Source organism: Talpa europaea (assembly GCF_964194135.1).
Source record: "Talpa europaea genome assembly, chromosome: 10".
Taxonomy (NCBI): domain Eukaryota; kingdom Metazoa; phylum Chordata; class Mammalia; order Eulipotyphla; family Talpidae; genus Talpa; species Talpa europaea.
Window position 1 is genome coordinate 65866581 of NC_140077.1, and position 24392 is coordinate 65890972.

At 45.0% G+C, this 24392-nt stretch overlaps 1 protein-coding gene across 7 annotated transcripts in view; it reads left to right on the top strand.

Annotated features, from left to right (window-relative positions):
* Window positions 1-2218: 2218 nt before the first annotated feature.
* The window catches only part of CDC45 (cell division cycle 45), a gene marked incomplete at both ends in the record, with an annotated part of 42664 nt that continues 20490 nt past the window's right edge, over window positions 2219-24392 (top strand). Inside the window, 13 exons of one of the 7 annotated variants that reach the window (XM_084246311.1) lie at window positions 2219-2269; window positions 2396-2455; window positions 3176-3268; window positions 4809-4946; window positions 6068-6214; window positions 14587-14642; window positions 16973-17021; window positions 18283-18344; window positions 20121-20171; window positions 21413-21532; window positions 23080-23211; window positions 23473-23571; window positions 24192-24353. In XM_084246311.1, coding sequence (XP_084102437.1) covers window positions 2219-2269; window positions 2396-2455; window positions 3176-3268; window positions 4809-4946; window positions 6068-6214; window positions 14587-14642; window positions 16973-17021; window positions 18283-18344; window positions 20121-20171; window positions 21413-21532; window positions 23080-23211; window positions 23473-23571; window positions 24192-24353 — 1220 coding nt within the window. The remainder of the gene's footprint in view (window positions 2270-2395; window positions 2456-3175; window positions 3269-4808; window positions 4947-6067; window positions 6215-14586; window positions 14643-16972; window positions 17022-18282; window positions 18345-20120; window positions 20172-21412; window positions 21533-23079; window positions 23212-23472; window positions 23572-24191; window positions 24354-24392) is intronic. The other 6 variants (XM_084246314.1, XM_084246313.1, XM_084246312.1 and 3 more) reach the window with 6 other exon arrangements.

Genomic DNA, 24392 nt, shown 5'->3' on the forward strand with positions numbered 1-24392 from the left:
ACATAAAGCAGAATAGTGATGGCCAGGAGATGGGGAAGCTTGGGCTGGGGAAGGGGAAGAATAGGGAGTTGTTTGATGGAGTTTCAGTCTTACAAGAAGAAAAGGTTCTGGAGAGCCATTACATAATACAGGTATGTCTATTATTATTGAACTGTACACTTAAAAATGGTTAAGGTGGTAAATTAATGTATTTTTTACCACAAGTTTTACCTGACTTAATGTCAAATAGACATTAAGTAGAGGGAAAACCATCTACCTATAAAATATCAGCTATTCCAAAATAAGCAAGCTCAGTCAGCTGTCTTCCTAAGGTGTAAATAATATAGCACGCTCCTGCTTAAAAATCTCAAAGGGTTCTTCATTCACCGAAAATCTAGCACAGTAGTTATCAAAACTTTTTCTCTCTTCTTTTAAGCAAAACTCTGTTAAAAAAAAAAAAAAAACAAACAACAACTTCAAGAAGCATAATGAATAAAAAAAAACAAACAAGCAGTGTTTCAATGAAGGACAGGAGTGGGAACTCCCTTAGCCCTCTTACTTCAACTCCATCTAATCCGTTTCTTCTTTTCCCAGTATGAAAGAGGAAGAGGTGCACACAGTATTTAATACCCATAACAATCTGCGTTCTATTCAATGTTGAGTGGACGTACTTTAGAAGTTAGATTCGACATTGAAACACTTAGAATAAAATCTAATAATCACCCCTAGTTTTTAGTAAAATAAACAGGTGACCTGGAAGCAGTGCTGTACAACAGTAAGGGAATGACTTTTACAACCAGACAGACTGGCTTCAAATTTCCACTCCCCGTTTTTGTGACTTCGACGTTACCTTTTAAATCTTAGTTTTCTCACGGGCAAAATTATAACACTCATCGTTGCCTCCAAAGGCACTGAGGGATTAAATGAGTTAAAGAATAGGAGACTGCAGGTGTTAAATAGAAGCTGTGTGACGGAAAGTGTACTATTATCTTTATTGAATCACTTAAACAGTCGAAGACAGACCAGGCGAAGCGGGGGCAAAAGCTGCGCGTTCCCGCCCACCGGGCGGCCTCCCCATTCAATCAATTTAGTGTTTGAGGAAACCTGTTACGTGTCTGGCACTTTCCCGAGCCGTGGGAGGACACAAACGTATATAGTTCCCATCTGCCCTCAAGGAGCTCAAGTCCAACTAAGAGGCGACGCGAACCACTACCGGGGCAAGCGGAGATGAGCCAAGGCCGCTGGAGGTCCCATGTGCGGCTCTCGCGGAAGCGTCCCGAATCCGCAGAGGAGCCGGGCTCGGGCCGGGGTGACTCGGCATCTCCGCTGCCGTCATGTCCGCCACGTCCAGCCCCAGCCCGGGTCCCTGGCCCCAGCCCCGGCCCGTTGATACTCACCATGGTGGGTCACTTCCGCAGATGCCGCGCCGTCCGGGGAATGCTACGGCGGGAGTCCGTCCACCAGCGCCCCTCAGCCTCCCCAGTCGCTCCGGCTCCGACGCCCAGGGAGGCTCACCGGAAGTGCCGGACCCGGGCTCGGGGGGAGGTGCAGAGGCCAGGAGTCGGCTGCAAAAGAGAAAGTCAGGCAGAGGCGCTAAGATCAGTATTTCCCAGGACTATATGCTAAAACGCCCTTTCATTTCCGGCCCCTCTAGATTAATATTGTAATTGTCTTGTTACACTTCGATAGCCCGCCCCTCCAGATAAATTTAGTAGGTCCCGTTCCCTAACTACACTACCCAGAATGCATGTAAATCTCCGGCCTTTGCGGCGGCCATTTTAGACTCGGGCGGAAGTAAGCTATGCATCCGCCTTCGAAATAGAGCGAAAGCCTCTTGAAGTCGTAAACTGATCCTCTTGTTCGATGTGTAAATATTCTTTATGACAAGAAAAGTTCTTTTTCCCAGAGTTACCATGGGAAGCAAAAAGATTATCTTCCCAAAGTAAAGATGTCCACTGGGCAGGAGGTTTCTGGGTAAATGGGAGTGGAAGTGGGAAACCATGTTGCGTCTCGCCTATAGCTGACCTTTCTTTGGGGGCGGGCCGAACCTTTCCAGCCCTTGAATGGCGAGCGCTGCCCCCCAATAGAACCCAATCAGAAGAAGGAAAGGCAGCGAATTAAGTAGCTATTGGTTGGTGGCCTCTGGCCAATCGGACAGTCCCTAGTTTGGCGGGAGCCTTGACCGCCGCCAGAGCTTTCGGTGTCTTAGAGCTATCTCTGGGCTGTGGTTGCTGTGGCCATGTTCGTGGCCGATTTCCGCAAAGAGTTCTACGAGGTGGTCCAGAGCCAGGTAACCCCCCTGTCTGGGACCCTTAAATTTGTCGGGGGGGAGCGATGAGCGGAAGCGGCCGTGGGAGAGTGGAAGGGGCCGGGGTTTGGATCTTTGTACTCAGTTTGCTCTCTCTTCACCCCATAGAGGGTTCTTCTCTTCGTGGCCTCGGACGTGGACGCCCTGTGTGCTTGCAAGATCCTTCAGGTTAGCCCTATGGACTTGGGAGGGCGAGGCCGGCGCCAGAGATGAGGGTACCGGGTGGATCCTGGAGGTAGTAGGAGTACGTGGTAGACGCAGAGGATGGGAAGTGGGATTGGAGTTAAGACGGAACAGAAAGGTAGGGAGTTTGGCGGGAGCTGAGAAGCAGCGTTGAGAACATCTCCCCGACCCCACCTTCATGTGACCCTAGTCTAGGGTAGGGACTGCTGCTGCTACAATTGAAAGCTGGGGAGGAGGACTGTGAAAGTTCATCTCCCCGGCAGGACAGTATTGGGTTGAATTGAGAAGGGAGACTAGTTAAAATAACCTAGACAAAAGGTGTTTACATCTGAGAGGCCTATCGTGGTGCTTCTCTCAAATGTGGGTTTGAGACAGGAAATAGTAATTACCGAGGGCATAGTGGTGTCATAAAGCAATACTGAAAATGCAGGATTCCTTTGTAAGGGAAGACCATTGGTTTGGTTTTGAATATGAGTAGTGTTTACATGAGCTTTGGTCCCATAGTTTAGGTAATTTTAAAAAATCAACAAGTTGAAGAATGATACAGTGAACACATCCCCATCACTTAGTTTTTCCTATTAAAATTTGCTAATGTTTCTCTTTCACATAGTATTTCTCAGCCAGCTTTTTTTTTTTTAATTTGCATTTCAAGGTAAATTTTAGATATTTTAAATATGAAAGACTTGGAAAATAATCTCTTTCCAGGCCCTGTTCCAGTGTGACCACGTGCAGTATACACTGGTTCCAGTTTCTGGGTGGCAAGAACTTGAAACTGCATTTCTTGAGCATAAAGAACAGGTATGAAAGATGCATTTTAGAATAATTAGACTTTTTAACTGAATTCAACTTCTTAACATTTAGCATTCTTCCAATTGCAGTACTAACTATATTAGGCAACATGGAAGTGAAAAACAAGTTATGTACATTGGTGACTTACCCTCAAGTTGTAGGACAGCCCTAAATCTGAACTTGTGTTGGAGACATTGCATTGTTAGGTGCTTGGAGAATTAGTTGGCTTTGATATGGCCTAGTTAGAATTATTTTATATTAGAGCACTAATTTACATTATCCAAGAAAATATATTCCAGTTTGCAGCTTGATATCAGGACTTGTCTTCTCCCATTTTAATTTAAACAGTAGAGGCCAGGGTGCCTCTCACCTCTGCATGGGGCTGTAATGAGTGATGGGACAACTTAAACACCATGGAGGGGGAAGGGCTGGGTTATGGAAACAGGTCCCTGGAGTATCTAGTCACATCTAAAAGTGTCTGACCGAGATAAATCCTTGCCTGGAACTCCTGTCATCACAGATGGACCTGTACCAGTTTCTTATTTATAAGGAAAGGATTCTCTAAAATGACAAGATGTAGTAAAAAGCTTAATTTGATATTTAGGTGCCCATTAATTATAAGCTGCTTGAGATATGCTAAATATTTAAACCTGTACAATGTTACTAACATGGAGAGGCAGTGCATCAGAGCAGTGGCCTGGTTATGTATTTGAAGTCTTCATGCCCACTATCAGCTTCTTGACCCTATGTGTCAGGCTCTGGCATGCTGAAACTCTATGTACTCTCATTGAAGCAGGGGTAGCCAGAGGACCTACCTCATAGTATTGTCATGAAAATGAAATATCATGTGGAGGATGTTAAAGCACTTAGCACAGGCTAGTTGTGGCCACATTTAGAGCCTTTTGTCATCCTTTTACTGGAAATGCTGGTCCTTCTGCTTGTCACTACTGATACTAATGAGCAGAGACAGGAAATGAATCTATAAGAAGCATGTTTATTTAGATAACTGGGCAGCATCTGAGAGTGATGGGCATATCATTCTGAAGAAGCCATTCTAATATCTCATCTCTAGCTGACTGTTTTTAGTGAGCTGAATAAAAACAATCATAAGTGAATCAAAACAGCTGGGCATAGTTGATGTTCCTGATATTTGTCATGTTTAGCCCCCAGAGTTTGTTATCAGCCTCCCAGTTTTCTTGACCTTCATACTTATTGGCCTACTGAGCTTGGTTTATCTCTGATGGCACCAGTGTCCAGCACTCACTCAGGCATCATAGGGGCAGGGATCTCAATTCAAAGCAAGAGCTTTAGTTTAAAGAAAACATCATTAGGCATATAGTGTACATGTAACCTATGCTGTGTGTGTATGTGCAGATTCCTGTACTAGGTATGGTACCCTTCCTTTCCTCTCTAGCCACCTATCAATCATGACCCTGCCAAAGGTCAGGGTCTTAGTGTGTCTCAGCAGAAGAACTCAGAGGCCTAGTGTGGTGAAGGGAACAGGACCTTGTCAGTATACTTGTTTTACAGTGTCTCTCTTTTTTTTCAGTTCCGTTATTTTATCCTCCTAAACTGTGGAGCAAATGTAGACCTATTGGATATCCTTCAGCCTGATGAAGAAGCCAGATTTTTTGTTTGTGACACCCACAGACCAGTCAATGTTGTGAATGTATACAATGATACCCAGGTAACTAGACCTTTGGGACTTATCCTCCTCCAAGATCTCCTATCTGTCGGTACCTTTATATGCCATGGACAACATTGTACTTGATATCCACCTCCCTGACAGCCTGAGGACAAGAACCTGGCCTTATCCATCTTTAATGTGAAACGTGGCACCTAACCGTCAGAATGCATTTCTGAAATTCACTTGACCTAGGATTTGAAGGGACAAAATCCTGCACTTAGTCTGCCCATGGAATTAAGGTCCAGCTCACCCTCATTGACTTCTCAGTGTGGGGCTGTCCATCTAAGGGGTGATACGGGGACTATCAAGAGGCAAGTTTGCCGAAATGACTCTGCTGCACTTTCTCTCTGAACCCCTGAGCACGGAGCAGTCACCTAACCATTCTTTGAGTGGATTTTCCACCCACATCAACAAAGTGTTGACCCTGAAATTATCAAATGAAATACCTCTGTAAGAGATGTTAGCTCGGAACTGCTTTTAGAGATAGGAGTTTGACTCACAGAAAGTTGCACTTTTTCACATCCTCTATGAGAGGCCAAGTTGGGGGGTGTTCATTTCATTGGCTTGGTGTGAAGCATACAAGGGAGAATTTCTCCAGATTTAAGTAACTGTAAATAACGTTCAAATTTTTACAATTTCTGCATACCTCATCATGCAACTCCAGCACCTCTCTGAATAGAAATGGAAACAAGAAAATGCCTGAGATGTCTGGAATTCTTCTCAAACAAGAGGCTATTTGTATGTACAGAAAATTTATGAGTCAGGGCCTCTCTGGTGGCGCAGGGGGTTAAGCACCGCACTATGAAGCAATCTGCGGCCTCTGCAGCATGAGTTCAATCCCTGGCTGGCCAGGGAGCAACCCATGTGGCACAGCAGACCTCTCTTGACTCTCCCACTGCTCCCCTCAGTAGTGTACTTCGGTCAATCTGCCTGTTCTGTTCCCCACTCTGTCTCTGATGAATCCTTTCACCCCCCCCACACCTCTGGCCTGAACCCCAGCTCTTGTATGCATAAATAAATAAAATCTTAAAAAAAAAAAAAACTTATGAGTCAGCTACTTAGGAGATAATTTTCTATCAAGGAGAGAGGAAAGACTTGATTGCTCTTTGTTTTAATCTTAGATCAAACTACTCATTAAGCAAGATGATGACCTTGAAGTTCCTGCCTATGATGACATTTTTAGGGATGAAGAGGATGATGAGGATCATCTGGGAGATGAAAGTGAAGATGGATCAGAGCCTTCTGAGAAGCGCACACGGTTAGAAGAGGTGAGTTTGGACCTCGCTCCATTGTCTTGAGGAGCTTTTCACTCACAGAGGCCAGAGGTCAGCAGATCCTGCCAGATCCAGGCAGAGCTGGGATACAGTGGGTGTGGACCCTGATTTTGGACTCATGCAGGTTATAGGATTTCTCTGAACCACAACTACTTATCTATATAACAGAACCCCATGAGGTGAACTGAAACTTAAGACCACTGAACCTAAATAGCAAACAATTTTAACAAGATATATAGAGAAGCAATAAATAGCAAACATAAGCATCCATTCCCTTCCCTATTCCTTTCTAGAATCACTCTCTGTACAGTCAGCTTGGAGGGGCAAATTGGGTCTGTGGCTCTTTGCCACGGTTGGTTCTTTTAATTATTGATCAACTATTGATTTTCATTGGGGCCCCAAATATCAGATGGTCACTCTAGGGCATCTTGAATGCAAAGATATGAGTGGTCTTGAGTTTGAACCACTTACTAGATATGGTGCCTGTCAATGGAAGGGGCCTGTCTAAGGCTGGTGACTTTTGCCAAAAGTAGAATTACTAGGTTTTACGCGGTGTTCAGTGTTGCAGTGTTGAGGAAACATGCCATCTGCTCCCTAGCCTTGGTGTACAACCTAAAACTTGCCTCTGGAATGGAGGGTCTTCGTCTATGCCTGACATTTCACAATAATATGCTTTAGTGGAGCCCTTTTAAACCTAGGTTTCAAAGCCAAGAAATTTCTCTCTTTGCTTTCCTTACCTTTGCCCTTTCCTTTCTCTGGAGTTTTGGGTAGTCTGATCTGAGACCTCTCAGGCCCACTCTGAAATTTTATTTCCTCTTTCTCAGCCTTTTGTTAAGCTTTCTGCAGACCGTGGTCTTTACCTTCTAGTCTTTCTTTTTTTTAATCTCTGAATGTTTCTTTCTTTTTTTTTTTCTTTTTTTTTTTTTTTTTAGATTTTATTTATTTATGCATAGAAGATTTGGGGTATAAGCCAGAGGTGCAAGGGATGAAAGGAGTCCCCAGAGACAGAGTGGGGAGCAAAACAGCAGATTTACTGAAATACACTGCTAAGGAAGGCAGCAGGGGAGACAGGAGAGGTCTGCCGCACCATGTGGGTTATCTCCCTGGCCAGGGATCGAACTCATGTTGTAGTGGCTGGCGATGGCTTGATAGTGCTGTGTCTTTAACCCCTGTGCCACCAGGGAGGCCCCTTTAATAGCATTCTTTTAATTATTGATGAACTATTGATTTTCATTGGGGCCCCAAATAATCAGTATCTGGTAGAACTCTCCCTGGAAACATTCATTCATGTATTGCAGACAAGACTCTTGAAATTCCCCACACTAATAATTATTTTTGAAGTACCTACTATGTTCCAAGTATTGGCCAGACTCTGGGGTGCCAGAAGGATAACAAATTCCTGACTTCATGAAACTTCCTCTGCAGTGGGGGAGACAGGTGAGGAATACATGAATGAACATGGATAGAGGATGGTTTCAACTGGAGATAGATACTAGAGGGAAACTACAAGAAGGCAGGGACTAGAGAGAGAACTGACTGCCAGTTTATGAAAGTGGCCACAGACACTTGACTGAGACCTGAATGAGAGGGGAGGAGCCAGGAGCTTTCCAAGATTGGAGTCCAGGGAAAAGCATCCACAGTTGCAAAGCTTCTGAAAGAGGGGAAGGGCAATTTCTAGCGGGTGGCCAGCAACTTTGAGCAAGGGTATGCGAGAATTTACCAGAGAGTTTGATGATAGTGATGGTTGGTGGTTTTGATTAGATGCAGAACGTGTTAGAACTTTGTTTACATGTTTAGGGGCCTCCCTCGTAGCACAGAGGGTTGAGATGCAACCTATGGAGCTGGCCACAGCCACTACGCCGTGGGTTCGATCCCCAGCCAGGGAGCAACCCACATGGCGCAGCAGACCTCTTCTGATTCGCCCGCTGCTCCCCTCAGCAGTGTACTTCAGTCAGTCTGTCTGTTCTGTTCCCCATTCTTTCTGAATCCTCTTAGCGCCTGCACCTCTGACCTGTACTCCTGTTCTTGTATGTATAAATAAATAAATCTTTAAAAAAAAAAAGAACTTGTTTACATGTTTAGCACATCTAGAATCTAAGTTTATGAATGTTTAATATAATATGGTATATAGCATGCATAATTTCCCATATTTTTCATTTGAAAATTTTCAAGTGTATTTAATAGTTGAAAGGAAAAAAGTACACAGAATATCTATAGTAATCTGCCATCTAGATTTAACAGCTGTTCACATTTTGCCATGTTTTATTTTATTTATTTTGAAAATATGGTGCAGGTGGGGATACCCCCCCATAAATTCTTCCATATGTATCTCCTCAGAACAAAGACATTTCCCCCCATAAATACAATACCATTACTATACATAAGAACTTAATGTCTTAATATCATCTACTATTCAGTCCATATTCACATTCTTTTTCTTTTTTTTTTAAAGATTTATTTATTTATACATACAAGAACTGGACCACAGGCCAGAGGTGAGAGGGGTGAGAGGATTCACCAAAGACAAAGGGGAACAGAACAGGCAGATTGACTGAAATACACTGTTGAGGGGAGCAGCGGGCGAGACAGGAGAAGTCTGCTGTGCCATGTGGGTTGCTCCCTGGCTGGCCAGGGGATCAAACTTGTGATGCAGAGGCTGCGGATAGCTTCATAGGTTGTGTCTTAACCCCTTGCGCCACCATGGAAGCCCCATATTCACATTCTTTAATTGTCCCCAAAGTAGATTTGTGACTATTTTTATTCTGTACCATAATCCAATCAAGGTCGACACATTTGCATTATTTAGTTACTTACCTTTCATTTATTTATGTATTTTTAAGATTTATTTTACTTATACAAGAGCTGGGGCACAGTCCAGATGCATGGGAGGGTGAGAAGATTCACCAGAGACAAAGCAGGGAACAGAACAGGCAGACTGACGAAATACACTGCTGAGGGGAGTAGCAGGTGAGACAGGAGAGGTCTGCTTGCCATGTGGGTTGCTCCACAGCTGGCGGGGATTGAACCGGCAACGCAGAGGCGGCGGACATGCTCACAGCGCTGTGCTCAACTGCCTGTGCCACCGGGGAGGCCCTAGTTACTTATCTTTTAACCTAGAACAATATTCCATCCTTTTTGCTTTCTTGTTTGATTTTCGTTTATTTTTGTTTTTGTTTTTTTAAAGATTTATTTATTTTTGCATACAAGAGCTGGGGTGTAGGCCGGAGGTGCGGAGATTTGCCACAGACAAAGTAGGGAGCAGAACAGGCAGATTGACTGAAATACACTGCTAAAGGGAGCAGCAGGTGAGACAGGAGATGTCTGCTGTGCTGAGGGTTAGCTCCCTGGCCAGGGATCGAACTCCTGCTGCAGTGGCTACTGATAGCTTCATAGTGCTGAGACTTAATCCCTTGCACCACGAGGGAGGCCCTCATTTGTTGTTTTTTTTCAGTCAGGTGGTCTACATTTATTGAAAACCAACCTGAATGCATCAAACCATACTATTTATCCTCAGAAAGTAAAATGAAAATAATCTCGAAAACATATTGACCCTGGGTTTATCTGCACATATATTTTCTAAATTTAGCTTTTCCCTGATCACCTAAAATGACCCAAATATTTACCATTGCCTTATTAAATATTTAGAAATATTCCTCTTGAGGGTTTTAAAATTCAGCCCTAAAAGTCATAGTAACACTGCAATTATAATTCTATTGTATCTATGTGTATCTACTGTATCAATTATAATTCTATAATATCTATGTGTTTTGATATTAAAAAATCAAAAGCCGACTATATCCATTGTACTTATTTTCATGGCATAATTTCCAAAAATAGTCCCCATCCTATCCCACGATTTTTTTTTTTCAATTGAGTTATACTGGTTTAAAACATAGTATTATTTTCAGGTGTACAGATTTCTATTTTGATACCTGTAATAGTATATTATAATCATCAGTGAAAGTCTAGTTTCCATCTAGCACCATATAATTGACCCATTTTACCCACTTCCCATCTCCCTGCCCCTTTGGTTCTACAAACATTCTGTTGCAAAATCTAGAGTAGGTTTTTTTCTTTTTTGTTTGTTGTTTTGTTCTTTATCTTCCACATATAAGTGATGTCATATGGTATTTGTCTTTCTCCATCTGATCTTTTTTAATTGTTGCATTTAAACTGAAATTTATTTTAATTATTGGTATATTATGGTTTATTCTGAGATTTTTTTCTCTGTTCTCTACATTTCTACTTTCCTTTTTGAAAATTGTTTCTAAGTATAGCTTGTGTAATTTTTTTTTTTTTTTTTTTTTTTTAGTTTTTACTGGTTGCTCCAGGTATTATAAGTACATAACATATCACAACTCATTAATATTATCATTTTACCAGTTTGAGTCAGATGCAGAAAGCTTACCTCCCTTTATGTTCCTTACTCTCCCCTGTATATAACATAATTTTCTTATATATTTCCTCCACCTGCATTTAAAACCACATCATACAATGTATTTTTGTTTCAATAAACATTTTTTTTTAATTTTTTTTTTTATAGAGGCATGTTTTTATTTATTTTGTTTGTTTGTTTGTTTGTTTGTTTGTTTTGTTTATACATGCACTGGGTACAGTCAGAAGCACGGGAGGGTGAGAGAATTCACCAGAGCCAGAGCGGGGAGCAGAGCAGGCAGAAGGACCGAAGTACACTGCTGAGGGGAGCAGCGGGCGGCAGGAGAGGTCTGCGCACCATGTGGGACCCTCCTCCGATGGCCGGGGAGCAGCCGGGGATCAAACCAGCGCCGCAGAGGCCGGGGGGCAGCTTCGCAACCCAGCGCTCAACCGCTGCACCACCGGGGAGGCCCACAATAGTTAAACATTTTAAACATTGTAAAACTCAAAAGGGGGCGGTGGCACAAGGGGTTAAGTCTCAGCGCTATGAAGCTATTAGCAGCCACTGCAGCACAAATTCCATCCCAGCCAGGGAGCTGACCCACATGGCACAGCAGACCTCTCCTGTCTCACCCGCTGCTCCCCTCAGCAGTGTATTTCAGCCAGTCAGCCTGTTTGCTCCACACTCTGTCTCTGGTGAATACTGTCACCCACCTGCACCTTCAGCCTATACCCCAGCTCTTGTATGCATAAATAAATAAATCTTTAAAAAAAAAAAAAAAACTCAAAAAGGGTAAAGAAAGCCTATTGTATTTACCCAATTTTTGGTTATCATCTTCTTTCTTCTTGATAGTCTAAGGTTTCTTCTTTTGTCATTTCCTTTCTCTTTACAAAACCTATTTTAACTTTTTTAGGGGAGATATGCTGGTGATAAATTTTTATTTTTCTTATTTCATTCCTTTCATTCCTGAAAGATAGATTTATTTATTTATTTATTTATTTTTAAAGATTTATTTATTTATGCATACAAGAGCTGGGGCACAGCCAGAGATGGGGAGTGGGGTGGGGTGAGAGGACTCACCAGAGACAAAGTGGGGAACAGAACAGGCGGACTGACCGAAATTCACTGCTGAGGGGAGCAGCAGGTGAGTCAGGAGAGGTCTGCCTCGCCATGTGGGTTGCTCCCTGTCCAGCCAGGGATCGAACTTGTGCTTCAGAGGCTGCGGACTACCCCATAGTGCGGTGCCCAATCCCTTGTGCCACCAGGGAGGCCCTGAAAGATATATTCAAATGGATGTAGAATTCAGGTTATTATTTTCTTTCAGCACTTAAAAAATGTGCCACTTCCTCTGGCCTTTATCGTTTCTGAATGAGAAATCTATCATTTGAATTGTTTTTCCCCTATAGGTAGTGTATCATTTTTCTTTTGCGGTTTTCGAGACTTTTTATTTTTGGCTTTTATGTTTGCAAATTTAATTATGATTTGTCTTGGTGTGGTTTTATTTAGGTTTTCTATTTGAGTCTTTGCTTCTTGAATCTGTAATTTTATGGTTCTTGCCAAGTTTTCAACCATTATTCTTCAAGTATGTTTTCGGCTCACCTTCTTTCTCCTCTCTTTCCAGGACACTGATGCCTTGAGTGTTAGATCTTTTGTTGAAGCTCCATAGGTTCCTGAGGCTGTTTTTATCCACACACACACCCCCACCCCGCTCAGCCCTGCAGATCTCTCTGTTGTTCAGGTTAGGTGATTTCTCTTTCTCTCTCTTTAGGTGGAATCAGCTTTACTGAATAGTTACTAAGAGAGCGAAGGTTTTTTTCTTGTTTTTTTGGTATCATTTCTATTGAGCTAACAATGATTTATAACACTGTATATAATATGGGGGTATAGGTTCACCCATCTTCATATGTGTGTTACTATACCACTCCTACTACTGAAACACCCAAAATCATCCACAATAGTCCATTTGAACTTCTACTGCATTCTCCCCACTCTGTCCCTCTCTGGTAGCTTCAATTCTATGGTCAAATTTCTAGGGCTTGTTTTGGTTTAGTTTTTTTACTCCTTTGTTTTTGTTTCTCTATACCCCACACATGAGTGAAATGATCTGTTATTTGTCTTTCTCCTACTGGTTTATTTTGCTGAACATAATCTCCTCCAGCTCCAACCAAGCATTCATCTTTTTTATAGCTCAGTAGTAGTCAGTGTGTGTATATATACCACATCTTCTTAATCCACTCATCTGTCATTGGGCACTTAGGTTGTTTCTATAACTTGGCTATTGTCAATAGTGCTGCAGTGAACATAGGAGTGCATGTATCCCTATGAATTATTGTTTTTGCTTTCTTCGGGTAGACACCTATGAATAGGATTGCTGGATTATAAGGTATTACTATTTTTAAAATTTTGAAAGACCTCCATACTATCTCCCAAAGGGGCTAGAACACCACTGACAGTATACAAGGATTCCTTTTTCTCCACTCTCTCATTGTTATTTCTAGTCTTTTTGATGTGGGTCATTCTCACAAGAGTGAGGTGGTATTTTATCGTGATTTTGATTTGCATTTGCCTGATAAGCGATGATGAGCATTTTCCATGACTGGAAATTAGGCTGGCTAATTACTGCCATTGTGTCTGCTGGTTCTTTCCTTTCTCCATTCTGCTCTTAAGTCCATTCACTGAGTTTATATTTCATTTATTGTATTTTTCAGTTGTAAATTTCTATTTGCTTCTTCTTTTCTCATGTTTCTTTGGTGAGGCTTCCTGTTTTTTAATTCGTTCTAGGTGTTTGTAATTATTAAGGTGTTTTATGATGATTGCTTTAAAAGGTCAGGTAATTCTAACATCTTGGTCATCTTAGTATCAGCATCTATAGATTTCCTTCTTGTTAGGATGAGTGATTTTCAACTGAAACCTGGACATTTTATGTTGTGAAACTCTGGGTCTTATTTAAGTCTGTTCTGCTTTCTCTGAGCTCACTCTGGCAAAGAAAGGGTTAGGGGGCATGGCCTCTTTATAGGCAGACTTCCCACTTGACCTGTATTAACTCCGGTGGGTAGTGCCTCCTTTTTAACAAGTCCCTACTTGGCCTCCTCTGCCACCAACCTGCTGTGGGTGTTGGAGGGTATTATAGGTAGAAAGGGAGGTGTTACAAGTGGAAGGTATTTACAAGGATGGGTCTAGGTTCCAACTTCAACTTTTGCTGGGGTGAGTGGGCTTGGAGCCACAGTGTTTTTTGTGGTTGAGGCTAGAGTGGAGCATTTATAGTGTTAAGTTTTCTAATTTTTAAGGTTGCTCCTTCCTAGTCCTTTGATTTTTGTTGGGGACTTTTTTGTCTGCATTTGTTGGTGTTGCCAGCTTCATTACAAACAAGTCTGGGCTATGTGAGCCAAAAGAAAGTCCAGGGACCTCATCACTGTTTTATTCCTCACATCTCAGGGACCTTAGCTGGTCAGCTTTTTTCTCCACTTTTTACTTTTATTTTGTGGTTTTTTATATATTGTCACAGGGTTTAGGTATATTTACCCCTATCTTTCTGGAAGCAGAGTCCTGGGACCATGGATTTTTAAAATTCCCATACTACTTCATGCCTTTATTGTGAGAACTAAATGGGATTGTGCTATAAAATTAAAATAGTTAATCCCGATGGGAAAGCTGGCACAAGGTACGATTGGCTGTATGCATTTCCTGGGTCACACAGTGGGAGGGGCAATAGAAAACTGGGACCAACTACAGAGTTGGAAGTTGGTGAAGCATCCATGCCCATGGAGTGGTCTCCCTGGTTCTGAATGGTCAGAAGGGGTTCCAGAAGTTCCCCCACCCTCAGTCCCTCCCTTCTGGAGGAGCAGACTGCTCAGAGCACAGGAATGACCCACATCAGTGATCTGAGCCCAGTAACTCAGATCAGAAGGTCCAAATCAGTACCTTCTTGAGCTTTGTAAATAAATTCTTGGCTTATTCACTCAGCTTTTTGTTCATTTTGTTCCTGTGTCAGGAGGTAGTGGAGCAAACCATGAAGAGGAGGCAGCAAAGAGAGTGGGAGGCCCGGAGGTAAGTATGCACATAAGAAGCACCCATGCCAGGGAGTCCACTCTCCCTGTGAATGTGTGGGGTCACCAACACTTATTTTTTCCTGGGGGCTGCATGCATTTTTTCTTCTCTAGGGTAAGTTGTTTAGTTTAGAGCCTGGACCAGTGGCTGTAGGAACAAGCATGTGGTCTCTGCGCTGGGGAAAAGGTCAGGTCCCCTCAGTGTTGCCCTCTGATCCTATGAGAAACAGGAAACATCTAAATAGAAACAGGTCCATCTAATATAAGCCATTTGTTAAGGGTGATGGACCCTGCTTGTTTATTTTCATAGTTTTCTAGGTGTAGAGACATGTATTTACAATTTCTTACACGTGAGATAGATGCTAATTGTGTAATACTTTTTGAAGGAAAAAAAAGTTTGAAAGGAAACTAAGTTATCTGCAATTCCTCTTCATATTGCAAAACTAAAAACTGAAGTCCTTTAAAATAAAAATAGGGCCTCCCTGGTGGCACAGGGGTTAGGACGCAACCTATGAAGCTGACCGCAGCCACTGTAGCACGAGTTCGATCCCTGGCCAGGGAGCTACCCACATGGCACAGCAGACCTCTCCTGACTCACCTCCTGCTCCCCTCCGTGGTGTATTTCAGTCAATTTGCCTGTTCTGTTCCCCTTTGTCTCTGGTGAATCCTCTCACCCCTCTCACCTCTGGCCTGTGCCCCCGTTCTTGTATGCATAAATAAATAAATCTTTAAAAAAATAAAATAAAAGTATTTAGGGAGCCTCCATGGTGGCTTTGGAGTTAAGTCTCAGTACTATTGCTGCTATGGCCTGAGTTTGATCTCTGGCCAGGGAGCTGACACACATGGCACAGCAGACCTCTTCTGTCTCGCCTGCTGCTCTTCTCAGTAGGGTATTTCAACAGATCCACTTGTTCTGCTCCCCACTCTATGTCTGGTGAATCTTCTTACCCCCCCCCTCCACACCTCTGGCCTACACCCTAGCTCTTGTACACAAAAATAAATAAAATTTAAAAATAAATAATTGAAATATTGGGAAGGCTAGTCTAGCTTGAGGTGAACATGCAGCAGTGCCCTTGAACTAGGCATTCCTTGCTTTACCTGTCCTTGAAGGTCTCCCCTAGCATTGGCCATTGAGGTGGGGACAATGTCACCTGCTGTTATAACTAAGGGTGTGTGTTTGATAGTCATCTTAGGACAATGTAAAGCCATTTCAGGTAGTGTAAGGAAAGAAAAATGGATGTAATCCATTTTCACCAATAGGACAAGATTTCACAAGATTTTATTTTATAGAATCATAATCTACCTATAATTTTGCACTTCTCCACTTAATATAACCATTTTATATAGTACCAAACAGCCTTTACAACCTGCTTAGTACTTAACTGGCCATTCCTCTTCTTTTTAAACTATAGGTTACTTCCAGTATTTTGCTGTGGCAAATGAGGCTGCAGTAAACAACATTTGCACATAGTGAGTTTTGCCTTGCTTGTTCCTTTGAAATTGTCTTGTGATAATTTCTTAGAAGTGGGTTCTAGGACTGTATCACTTTATATTTTCCTTTTATTTTAAGATTTATTTTACTTAAAGATTTATTTATATATGCATACAAGAACTGGAGTACAGGCCAGAGGTGTGGGGGGTAAGAGGATTCGCCAGAAACAGAGTGGGGAACAGAACTGGCAGATCTACTGAAATACACAGCTGAGGGGAGCAGCGGTTAAGTCAGGAGAGGTCTGCTGTGCCATGTGGGTAGCTCCCTGGCCAGGGATCGAACTCATGCTGCAGTGGCTGCTGATAGCTTCACAGTGCGGTGCTTAATCCCTTGCGCCACCAGTAGGCCCACTTTATATTTTCCTTTACCACTAGTATTTTGTGTCAGTTTTACTCTTTCCCCAGCATTGTGTAGATACAGTAGTCCCCCTTATTGGTGGTTTTGCTTTTCATGATTTGTTAGCCATAGCCCAAAAATATTACATATAATAAGTTAGTCTGAGTTATTTACATAACTTTTATTAGAGTATATTATTATAATTAGTCTTTTTATTATTGTTAATCTCTTCCATTGCCTAGTTATGTATGTATAGGAAAAAACAAAGTATACATAGAATTCTGTATTATTTGCATTTTTAGGCATCTACGGGGGTCTGGGAATTGTCTCCTGTGGATAAGGTGGGCACTGGTGTACAATCCGTGGAAGGAAGAGTTTATAAGGAAAACAAAGAGCACTGTGGTTTCATTTGCGTTTCTTTGAGTACTGTCAAGTTGTAAGACTTCCAAGTGTCTGTCTCTCTATTGTTTCCCACTGACGTGTCACATTTTTTGTCATTGCAGAAGAGACATTCTCTTTGACTATGAGCAGTATGAATATCACGGGACCTCGGTGAGTATAGAAATGTGGAATTCACTGTGAAGTTCTGCCTCAAGGGGTCAGTGTCTTAAAACTTGAAGAGAAATGAGCCTAGGTTTTAACGCCAGGAAAGCCTATTTGTATCTGAGCTCCACAACTTCTTGTTGTGTGACCCTGGGCAGGTGGTGCAGTCCCTTTGAGCCTTGAACAAGCCTTTCTCCTTCATAAAATGAGAGAATAATCTTTTCAGAGGCTGTTGTTGGGATGGTCCCTCATTCCTAATAGGTGCTCAAAGAGCTAAAGCTATTTATTCATCATCAGAAATATAGAATTGGTCTTTATGCAAGAAGATAAAATACTAGCGCTGTACAGGCCAATCAATGTGTTTGCATTACAGAGCAGAATTTTGTATAGAAAACCTACTGTGTTGCCTCTAGTAGTGGTAAGTCAGGACCTTAAAGAACTATAGAAATTAACTATTAAATAAAGCATCCAGTATTTAATTTTAGAATTTGACCCTGGAACATTGAACTGTGAGTATCATGTTTCCAGTGTCCTTTATTGTCAACGCCCCATTATCCTTCAAAGAATCATCCTCACCCCCTTTCTGTCTGCCGTGCTTAGGAATCTCTAAGCAGCTGGTGGAGTGGGTGGGGCAACAGATCCATAGATATCACCCTTGAAAGTCCTCTCTGGTGGGCAGCCCATCATCTCCTGGCTAAGGGAAGTCTTCCAGTCAGACACTAATGCCCCCTTATCATGTCCACCAAAATCCAAGCCCTCTGCTCATAGGGAGCTAGATGCTTTCACCTGCAGACAACCCTGTTAAAAAGACTTTCGCAGGGAGTCCTAAGGCACTCTTCCTCTCTAACATCCAGGTAACTCGAACCGAGGCCCTGCTTGGCCTGGCCTTAGGAATGTTCTAGGTTGCCAGCCAACCAGGAAGAACACATGGACACAGTTACACAGACGACAGAGTCCTGACTTCCTGGATTCAGTGCCTCCCTTAATGCCCGACAGGATGTATAGAGACCCCCAGCATAGTGTTACACCTGGCTCCCTGCCCTCCCTGCTCAGTGTTGCATGATGAGGTGTGCTCATAATGACTTTACTAGCAGAGGAGCAGGTGCCAGTCACAAATTATTTTCTCATTCTTCCTCACTTTAGTCTGGAACCCACTCAAAAGCCAGGACCAGGCAAATTGAGGAATTTGCAGGGATTTAGCTGGGGCCTGGGCAGCTCAGATATGGCTTTTAGCATGCTGTGAGTATCCTTGCGTCCTCTCTTTCTGCAGTCAGCCATGGTGATGTTCGACTTGGCATGGATGATGTCCAAGGACCTGAACGATATGCTGTGGTAAGTAGCCCACAGCTAAAGTCGGCTCTTTATGTGTCTTCTCCAAGCAGCTCTCTCCCCATGGTGAGGGCAGGATCTGAAGGCAGATGTCACTGCCTGAGCCTCACCAGAGATGGATGCATCTCCTTTCTGGAATGTGCATGGCTCTGGACATAAGACAGCCTTCTCTGTACACTAACTCTTGGGGTAGTGGTGGTGGAGGGGGGTTGTGGGGGCTGGGGTAATTGAAGAGTCCAGAGGATAGGAAGGTGGGACTTGGGTCCATGCTTCCCATAATACCACTCAGTTTTGCTGCCTAGGAATTTTAGGAAACAGAAGGACCATGAGATTTGAACAAGACAGCACTGGTCAGGCATCTTTGCCACTCTGTGCATTGTGAAATATGCAGGGAAAATCCTCCTGTTCACCTCTAAGTTGCCTAGAGCAGAAGCTTTAGGCATGTTGCCATAAACTCAGATTGATTTAGAAACTAAACCTGCAGAGTCTTTCTGATTGAAAAGAGTATAGTCCTGGCCTGCCCTCTGAGCCCTCTGTTGTAGGTTCTGGTTTTCTAGAGACGTGTCTTCTGGCCCTGAGTGCCCATTGTGGGGCTGTAATGGTCTGCATTGAATTAGGACAGTGACTGTGGCATTGGTCACACCTAGGCCCAGAGATGCTTTGTTACACCCTGAATCGGTGCCTGGCTGAGTGCCTGCCTGCTGTCCTTGGGCAGCTGTCCAAGTCCTCATCATGGATTGATAGCCCCCACATCCTGGGATGGGAGCGTCAGGCTTTTACAGTAAGGCCAGGGGCGAGCCCTGTCATGCATCCTGTAGCCATGGACACACGACTATCATGTCAGCATCTAAGAGCCTATGGTGTGTGCCTGCTGTGTGCTCAGTGGCACCCTGGACAGCGCACCCAGTACTGCAGGTTCCTTCAGTTTGGTCGTGATATCAGAATATGCCCCCATGAAATGCTTCCACTAAACTCCAGAAATACCACAAGAACAAATGCAGGAAATTATGCAAAAGGCACATGTGAAAGAGTTGAGAGGATGTGCAATCAGTCAGGGAAGATGCCTCTGGGTGGCATTTTCTAAAGTGGTCCTTCTGAAGCAGGAAGCACAGTGCACTGGGAGAAGGTGGGTGGTTTGGCGCCCTGCCCCTCCCAGGTGAACTTTCAGGGCCTGTTCCACCTCACTTTGCGTATGCAGCATCCCAGCTCTTCACATCTGTAGACCCAGAGGGGTGCCTAGGGACAGCACACCTGGGGTATCTGTGACCCTGGTCTTGCTGTAGCCTGACCGTTATCCCAGGATGGTCAGGCCAACTTGGGCCTCTGTCATCTCATGTCAAAGATGAACTTGTAGACAGAATCTCAAAAAGTTCTTAAGAGGCCTCCAAGCTGTTACTCTGTCCTCGCCATTTTACTAGAGTAACATGGGCGTGAAGTGATCTGCTGTGCTGCAAGGTGTGTACCAGAGGGGCGGGTGACACTGTAGGCTCAGATGTGGTGATATAGCATGGCCCTTCAGTGCCAGGGCACAGGTATCTGTTGCAAGACAGGCAGTGAGCCAGGACACGGAGAGCTGTGTCCTTCATCCTTATCCTACATCTTCCTCCTATTTATCGAAAACTTCCATGGTGGTGACACTGCCAGGAGCTCTGAGTCACCCCCTCTCCACCCCACACAGGGGAGACCTCCTGTCTAAGGATGGGTCTGAGTAAGGACATACCCATGAGAGCTGTCTCACCCTCCCTGTGACCCCTCCATCACACTTTTTTCTCCTCCCAGGTGGGCCATCGTTGGACTGACAGACCAGTGGGTGCAAGACAAGATCACCCAGTAAGGATACATTCCCTTGGGCTGTTCATTGTTGACCTATGCAGCCTGGCCACAGTGTACAGTGGGGAGATAGGTGGCAGTGTCTCTGTAGAGTCCCACGTAGGAGGGGGTCTGACTTTGGGCCTGATCCTTACCACCAAGAAAGGGCTTAGGTCCAGGACCCCTGGAGTAGTGTTTGGGCTTGTGTGGAGCCACCCTCAGGGCGCCCAGCAGGTGGCGCCAGTGGGAAAAGCAAGTGCATGGTATTCTCTGCTCTCTGTGCCATTTGTATTCTGTGCTGCTGCAGGATGCAGAGGTGCATCCTAGGGCAGGTAGGAGGAGGTGAGGTTCCCAGGAGTCCTGTGAGGGAAGGTGGGGATGGTCTCAAAGGCAGGGGAAAGACTACTGTAGAGAGCTGCTAGGTGGGCTGGCATGGAACTGAATTCTATCCCCTTGATGGGCAGGCTTTGATGCTCCCTGTCAGTCTGAGCTGATGGTGAGGTAAAGGGCCCCCTCTAGAATGCACCAGCTCATCCACACTCTGGTGGCTGTCAGGTGGGAATTCTTAAAGGATCCAACAGGGACTGCAACTGTGGTCCTAATCCTCCCCTCGGGGCAGGTCTGTCACCTGGCACCACCCCAGGTATAGTCACTACTGATAGATGGCAGAAATCCCCATCCAAGTCCTATAGTGTGGGAATGTTTTGACAGGCCAGGGGCTGCTTCCTGGACACCTGCCCTGCTGTTGAAGGGCAGCATGAGCTGTGTGCAGCACCAGGAATCATCAGGCATGGTAGAGATGGTGGCCCATGGTGAGGCCTCATCATCATTCTGCTTGGTGGCCACTTGCAGGTAGACCTGGACTGGGGCCCTCCACTGTACTCTGGAGCGCTTTCTTTGCTGGGTCCACATCTGCTGTGGATTATTGTCCACTTGGCTGTGACTGGCAGGTCACATGGCTTCCAAATTGTCTGCTCTTAGAAGGCCTTAAATAAGTAAGGATAGGGCAGCTGTGGCCCAGAGCAGAGAGTAAGGGGGAGGCAGGTGAAACTTGAGGCCACACTTCCTGGTTCCGTCTGCTCATGTCTTCCTAGCCGACACTGCGTGGCTTCTAAGAGGTGGCAAAGCTTCCTCAGTTCTGGATAGGAGCAGCCCTATCCATGTGGTAAGCCAGCCTCTGAGTATGGAGGGAGGAAGCCCAGGCCATGCTATATGTGAGGGGGAGGAAGGAGCCAACCCAGGCCAGTATACCTTCTTTCCAGAATGAAGTACGTGACTGACATTGGCGTCCTGCAGCGCCATGTGTCCCGGCACAACCACCGGAATGAGGACGAGGAGAATGCCCTCTCTGTGGACTGCACACGCATCTCCTTTGAGTACGAGTATCCTTGTGGCTCGGGCCTAGGGGGTGCCTGTAGCACTACTGCCCTTGGACACTTCCCAGTGGCTGTTTGCTTTGTCGAATCTACAGGTCCCAACCCATATCTCCAGTGATGGTATGCCTCTGAGTTGTGGGGTTAGGCTATGTGATTGTGGTCACTGTGTCCCCAGGATGGACAGCAGACCGGTCTAGAGGTTTGGGGGAAGAAGGTCCTGCTCTACTCCCAGTCTGGCAAAACCACTAGCACCCTGTTCATACTGATACATCTATATGGCTTTGGCTTCTAAACACCAGAGCTTTTAGGAAGCAGCATGCCCCTATTTTGAGCTCATTGTTTGAGCTCATAGATTCACTGCACCTATGCAGTGCAGGCAGCTTGGCAGCAATCACAGCAATCTGCCATGTCAGTTAGGAAACAACTGAGTTAGCATGTGACTACAGAGTACAGGAGTGTTAGTGAAGAGAATGAGGGACATGTTGGAATGAGTGCCCATCTCAGGAGAGGGCGCATCTTGGGCCAAAAGTTGGCCATACTTGGTGGGAGGGAGAGCAGCTGGCCACAGACAGCCAGGTCGATGCCCTGGGGCGAACCTGAGGAAAGGACTGGAAAGAAGGGTGGTGTCTGGGAGTCAGAGTCCAAAGCAAGTAGCCCTGTGAGCCCAGAACAGTGACCTGAATTCAGATTCTTGTGCTTAAAAAGTTACCAGGCATCTGACTGCAGGTGAGGAGGCAGGAACAGTAGCTCAGGCCAGACTAAGGTAGTGGCAGCAGCATCAAGTACAAGGTGTGACTGGGGCCTCACAACTTCAGTGGTAAGTAAAGCAATGGCAGGGATGGGGTTGCCCTGTCCCCACTGGGATGGCTGGGGACAAGTAAACAAGGGTTTGGATTGGTTGGGTGGGAGGTGCTCACAAATCTAAGAGCTGGTAGGCAGGGGACCACCAAGCCCCCAGCAAAGGGGCCACAGCATCCCGGAGCCTCCCAGGAACAGACGTGGTGTCCAGGGACTGGGTGATGCCCACGGTCCAGTCAAGAGGGTCAGTGCTGAGATCAGAACTTGCCATGTGCTGGGGCAGGTGTGATGGTAGCATGACTGCAGGGGGCAAATAGGCCAGCCCAAGATCCTTGGGGCATGGGAGGAAATGCCTCACACTGCTGTGCTTGCAGCCCCGCAAATGGTAAAGGGAGTGGAGTGAGGAAGGGGGCTTCACTGAGGCATCCTGACCAACTAAAGAGTGGAAAGGAGGGTATTTGGGGAACAAATGGAATGAAAGCCTGGCCTCATGACACCCATTGGACCTGCTGCATCCTGTGTGGCCATGAGGCCTGGCAGACCTCTGCGCCTCATTTTCTCTGTCACATGAGGAGATTGGTGTGTCTACCAACTCATAAGTTCTCTGTATGAGTTAAGTTAAGCTAAGAAGGTCAATGAGATCTAGGTTGCTTCTGTGATGGCTTGTCATGCAGGTGGTCCCGGGGTGGGTGGGACAATGTACTGGAGACGCCTGCGTCACTATAACAAATGCAGCTTCCTTGACTACAGCCTAGCCTCCGTCTGGCTCTCTACCAGCACTGGTCCCTCCATGACAGCCTGTGTAACACGTGCTACACTGCCGCCAGGTTTAAGCTGTGGTCTGTGCATGGGCAGAAGCGGCTCCAGGAGTTCTTTGCAGACATGGGGTGAGTAACTACCCCTCTAGTCCACCACTGTCAAGGGAGAAACCCTTCCCCTTCACCATGACCCACTTGGTCGTAATATCCATTTGCTGCCTCTTTCTGCCCTAACAGCTGTGATCCCAGAATCTAGCCTATGGCCCACATTGGGATACCCTTGTATATACATTGTGGCCCTTGGCAGGCTTTTTCCCACGCTGTCGTCATTTCAGCAATCCTGATTTGAAGGCAGTTTGCTCTCATTACCAGCACTTGCTGTCTTTCCAGTCTCCCTCTGAAACAGGTGAAGCAGAAGTTTCAGTCCATGGACATCGCCTTGAAGGAGAATTTGCGAGAGATGATTGAAGAGTCTGCGAATAAATTTGGGTAAACATATTTTTTTGGCTTAAGTTTCAGCTTTAACCACCTTCCTAAAATAATTCATAAAATAAGAATGCATAAATAAATGAGCATGACCTGAGTCTGGCCATTCCTGAAGTTTTGAGTTCTCTTTGGGCTAAAAATAGAACTTTAAGTGCCCAAAAGATCTGGAATTCTTAAATCCTGGGACCAAGATATAGACCTTTGACATCGCTCCAGGCTCCTCTTCTGTAAACACATGAAACAATGTTGGGAAGAGCCTACTGAGGCCAGTTTCAAACCTCTGCCACACTAGGTCCTCTGGCATCCTGGACATGTGCCTAGCTGCCGTTGGTTTACCTGCTCCCTGCAGCTGGAATCCTGAAGCTTGGAGAGGCCCACATGCGCATTCTAGCTGACACCTATTTAGTGCTTTGCCCTGGTCATCTAAGCAGCTTTGGGCGGACAGGCACTGGTTTGAACCCCTTCATTCTCTGACCAGAATGACCATGCAGTGAATGCTTGTGGGCTGAGGAGAGACAACTGCCCATCTGCTGGCCTGGCGTGGTGGTGAGAGCTCACTCACATCTTGAGGACACTCCCACATGCATGCCAAGTGACAGCTGCATTGCTTCCTTCCAATGCAGGATGAAGGATATGCGTGTGCAGACTTTCAGCATTCATTTTGGGTTCAAGCATAAGTTCTTGGCCAGCGATGTGGTCTTTGCTACCATGTCGCTGATGGAAAGCCCTGAGAAGGATGACTCAGGGATGAATAACTTCATACAGGCTCTGGACTCTCTCTCCAGGTAGGTAATCGACAGAGCTGTGGGTCTCCCTCCTCCCAG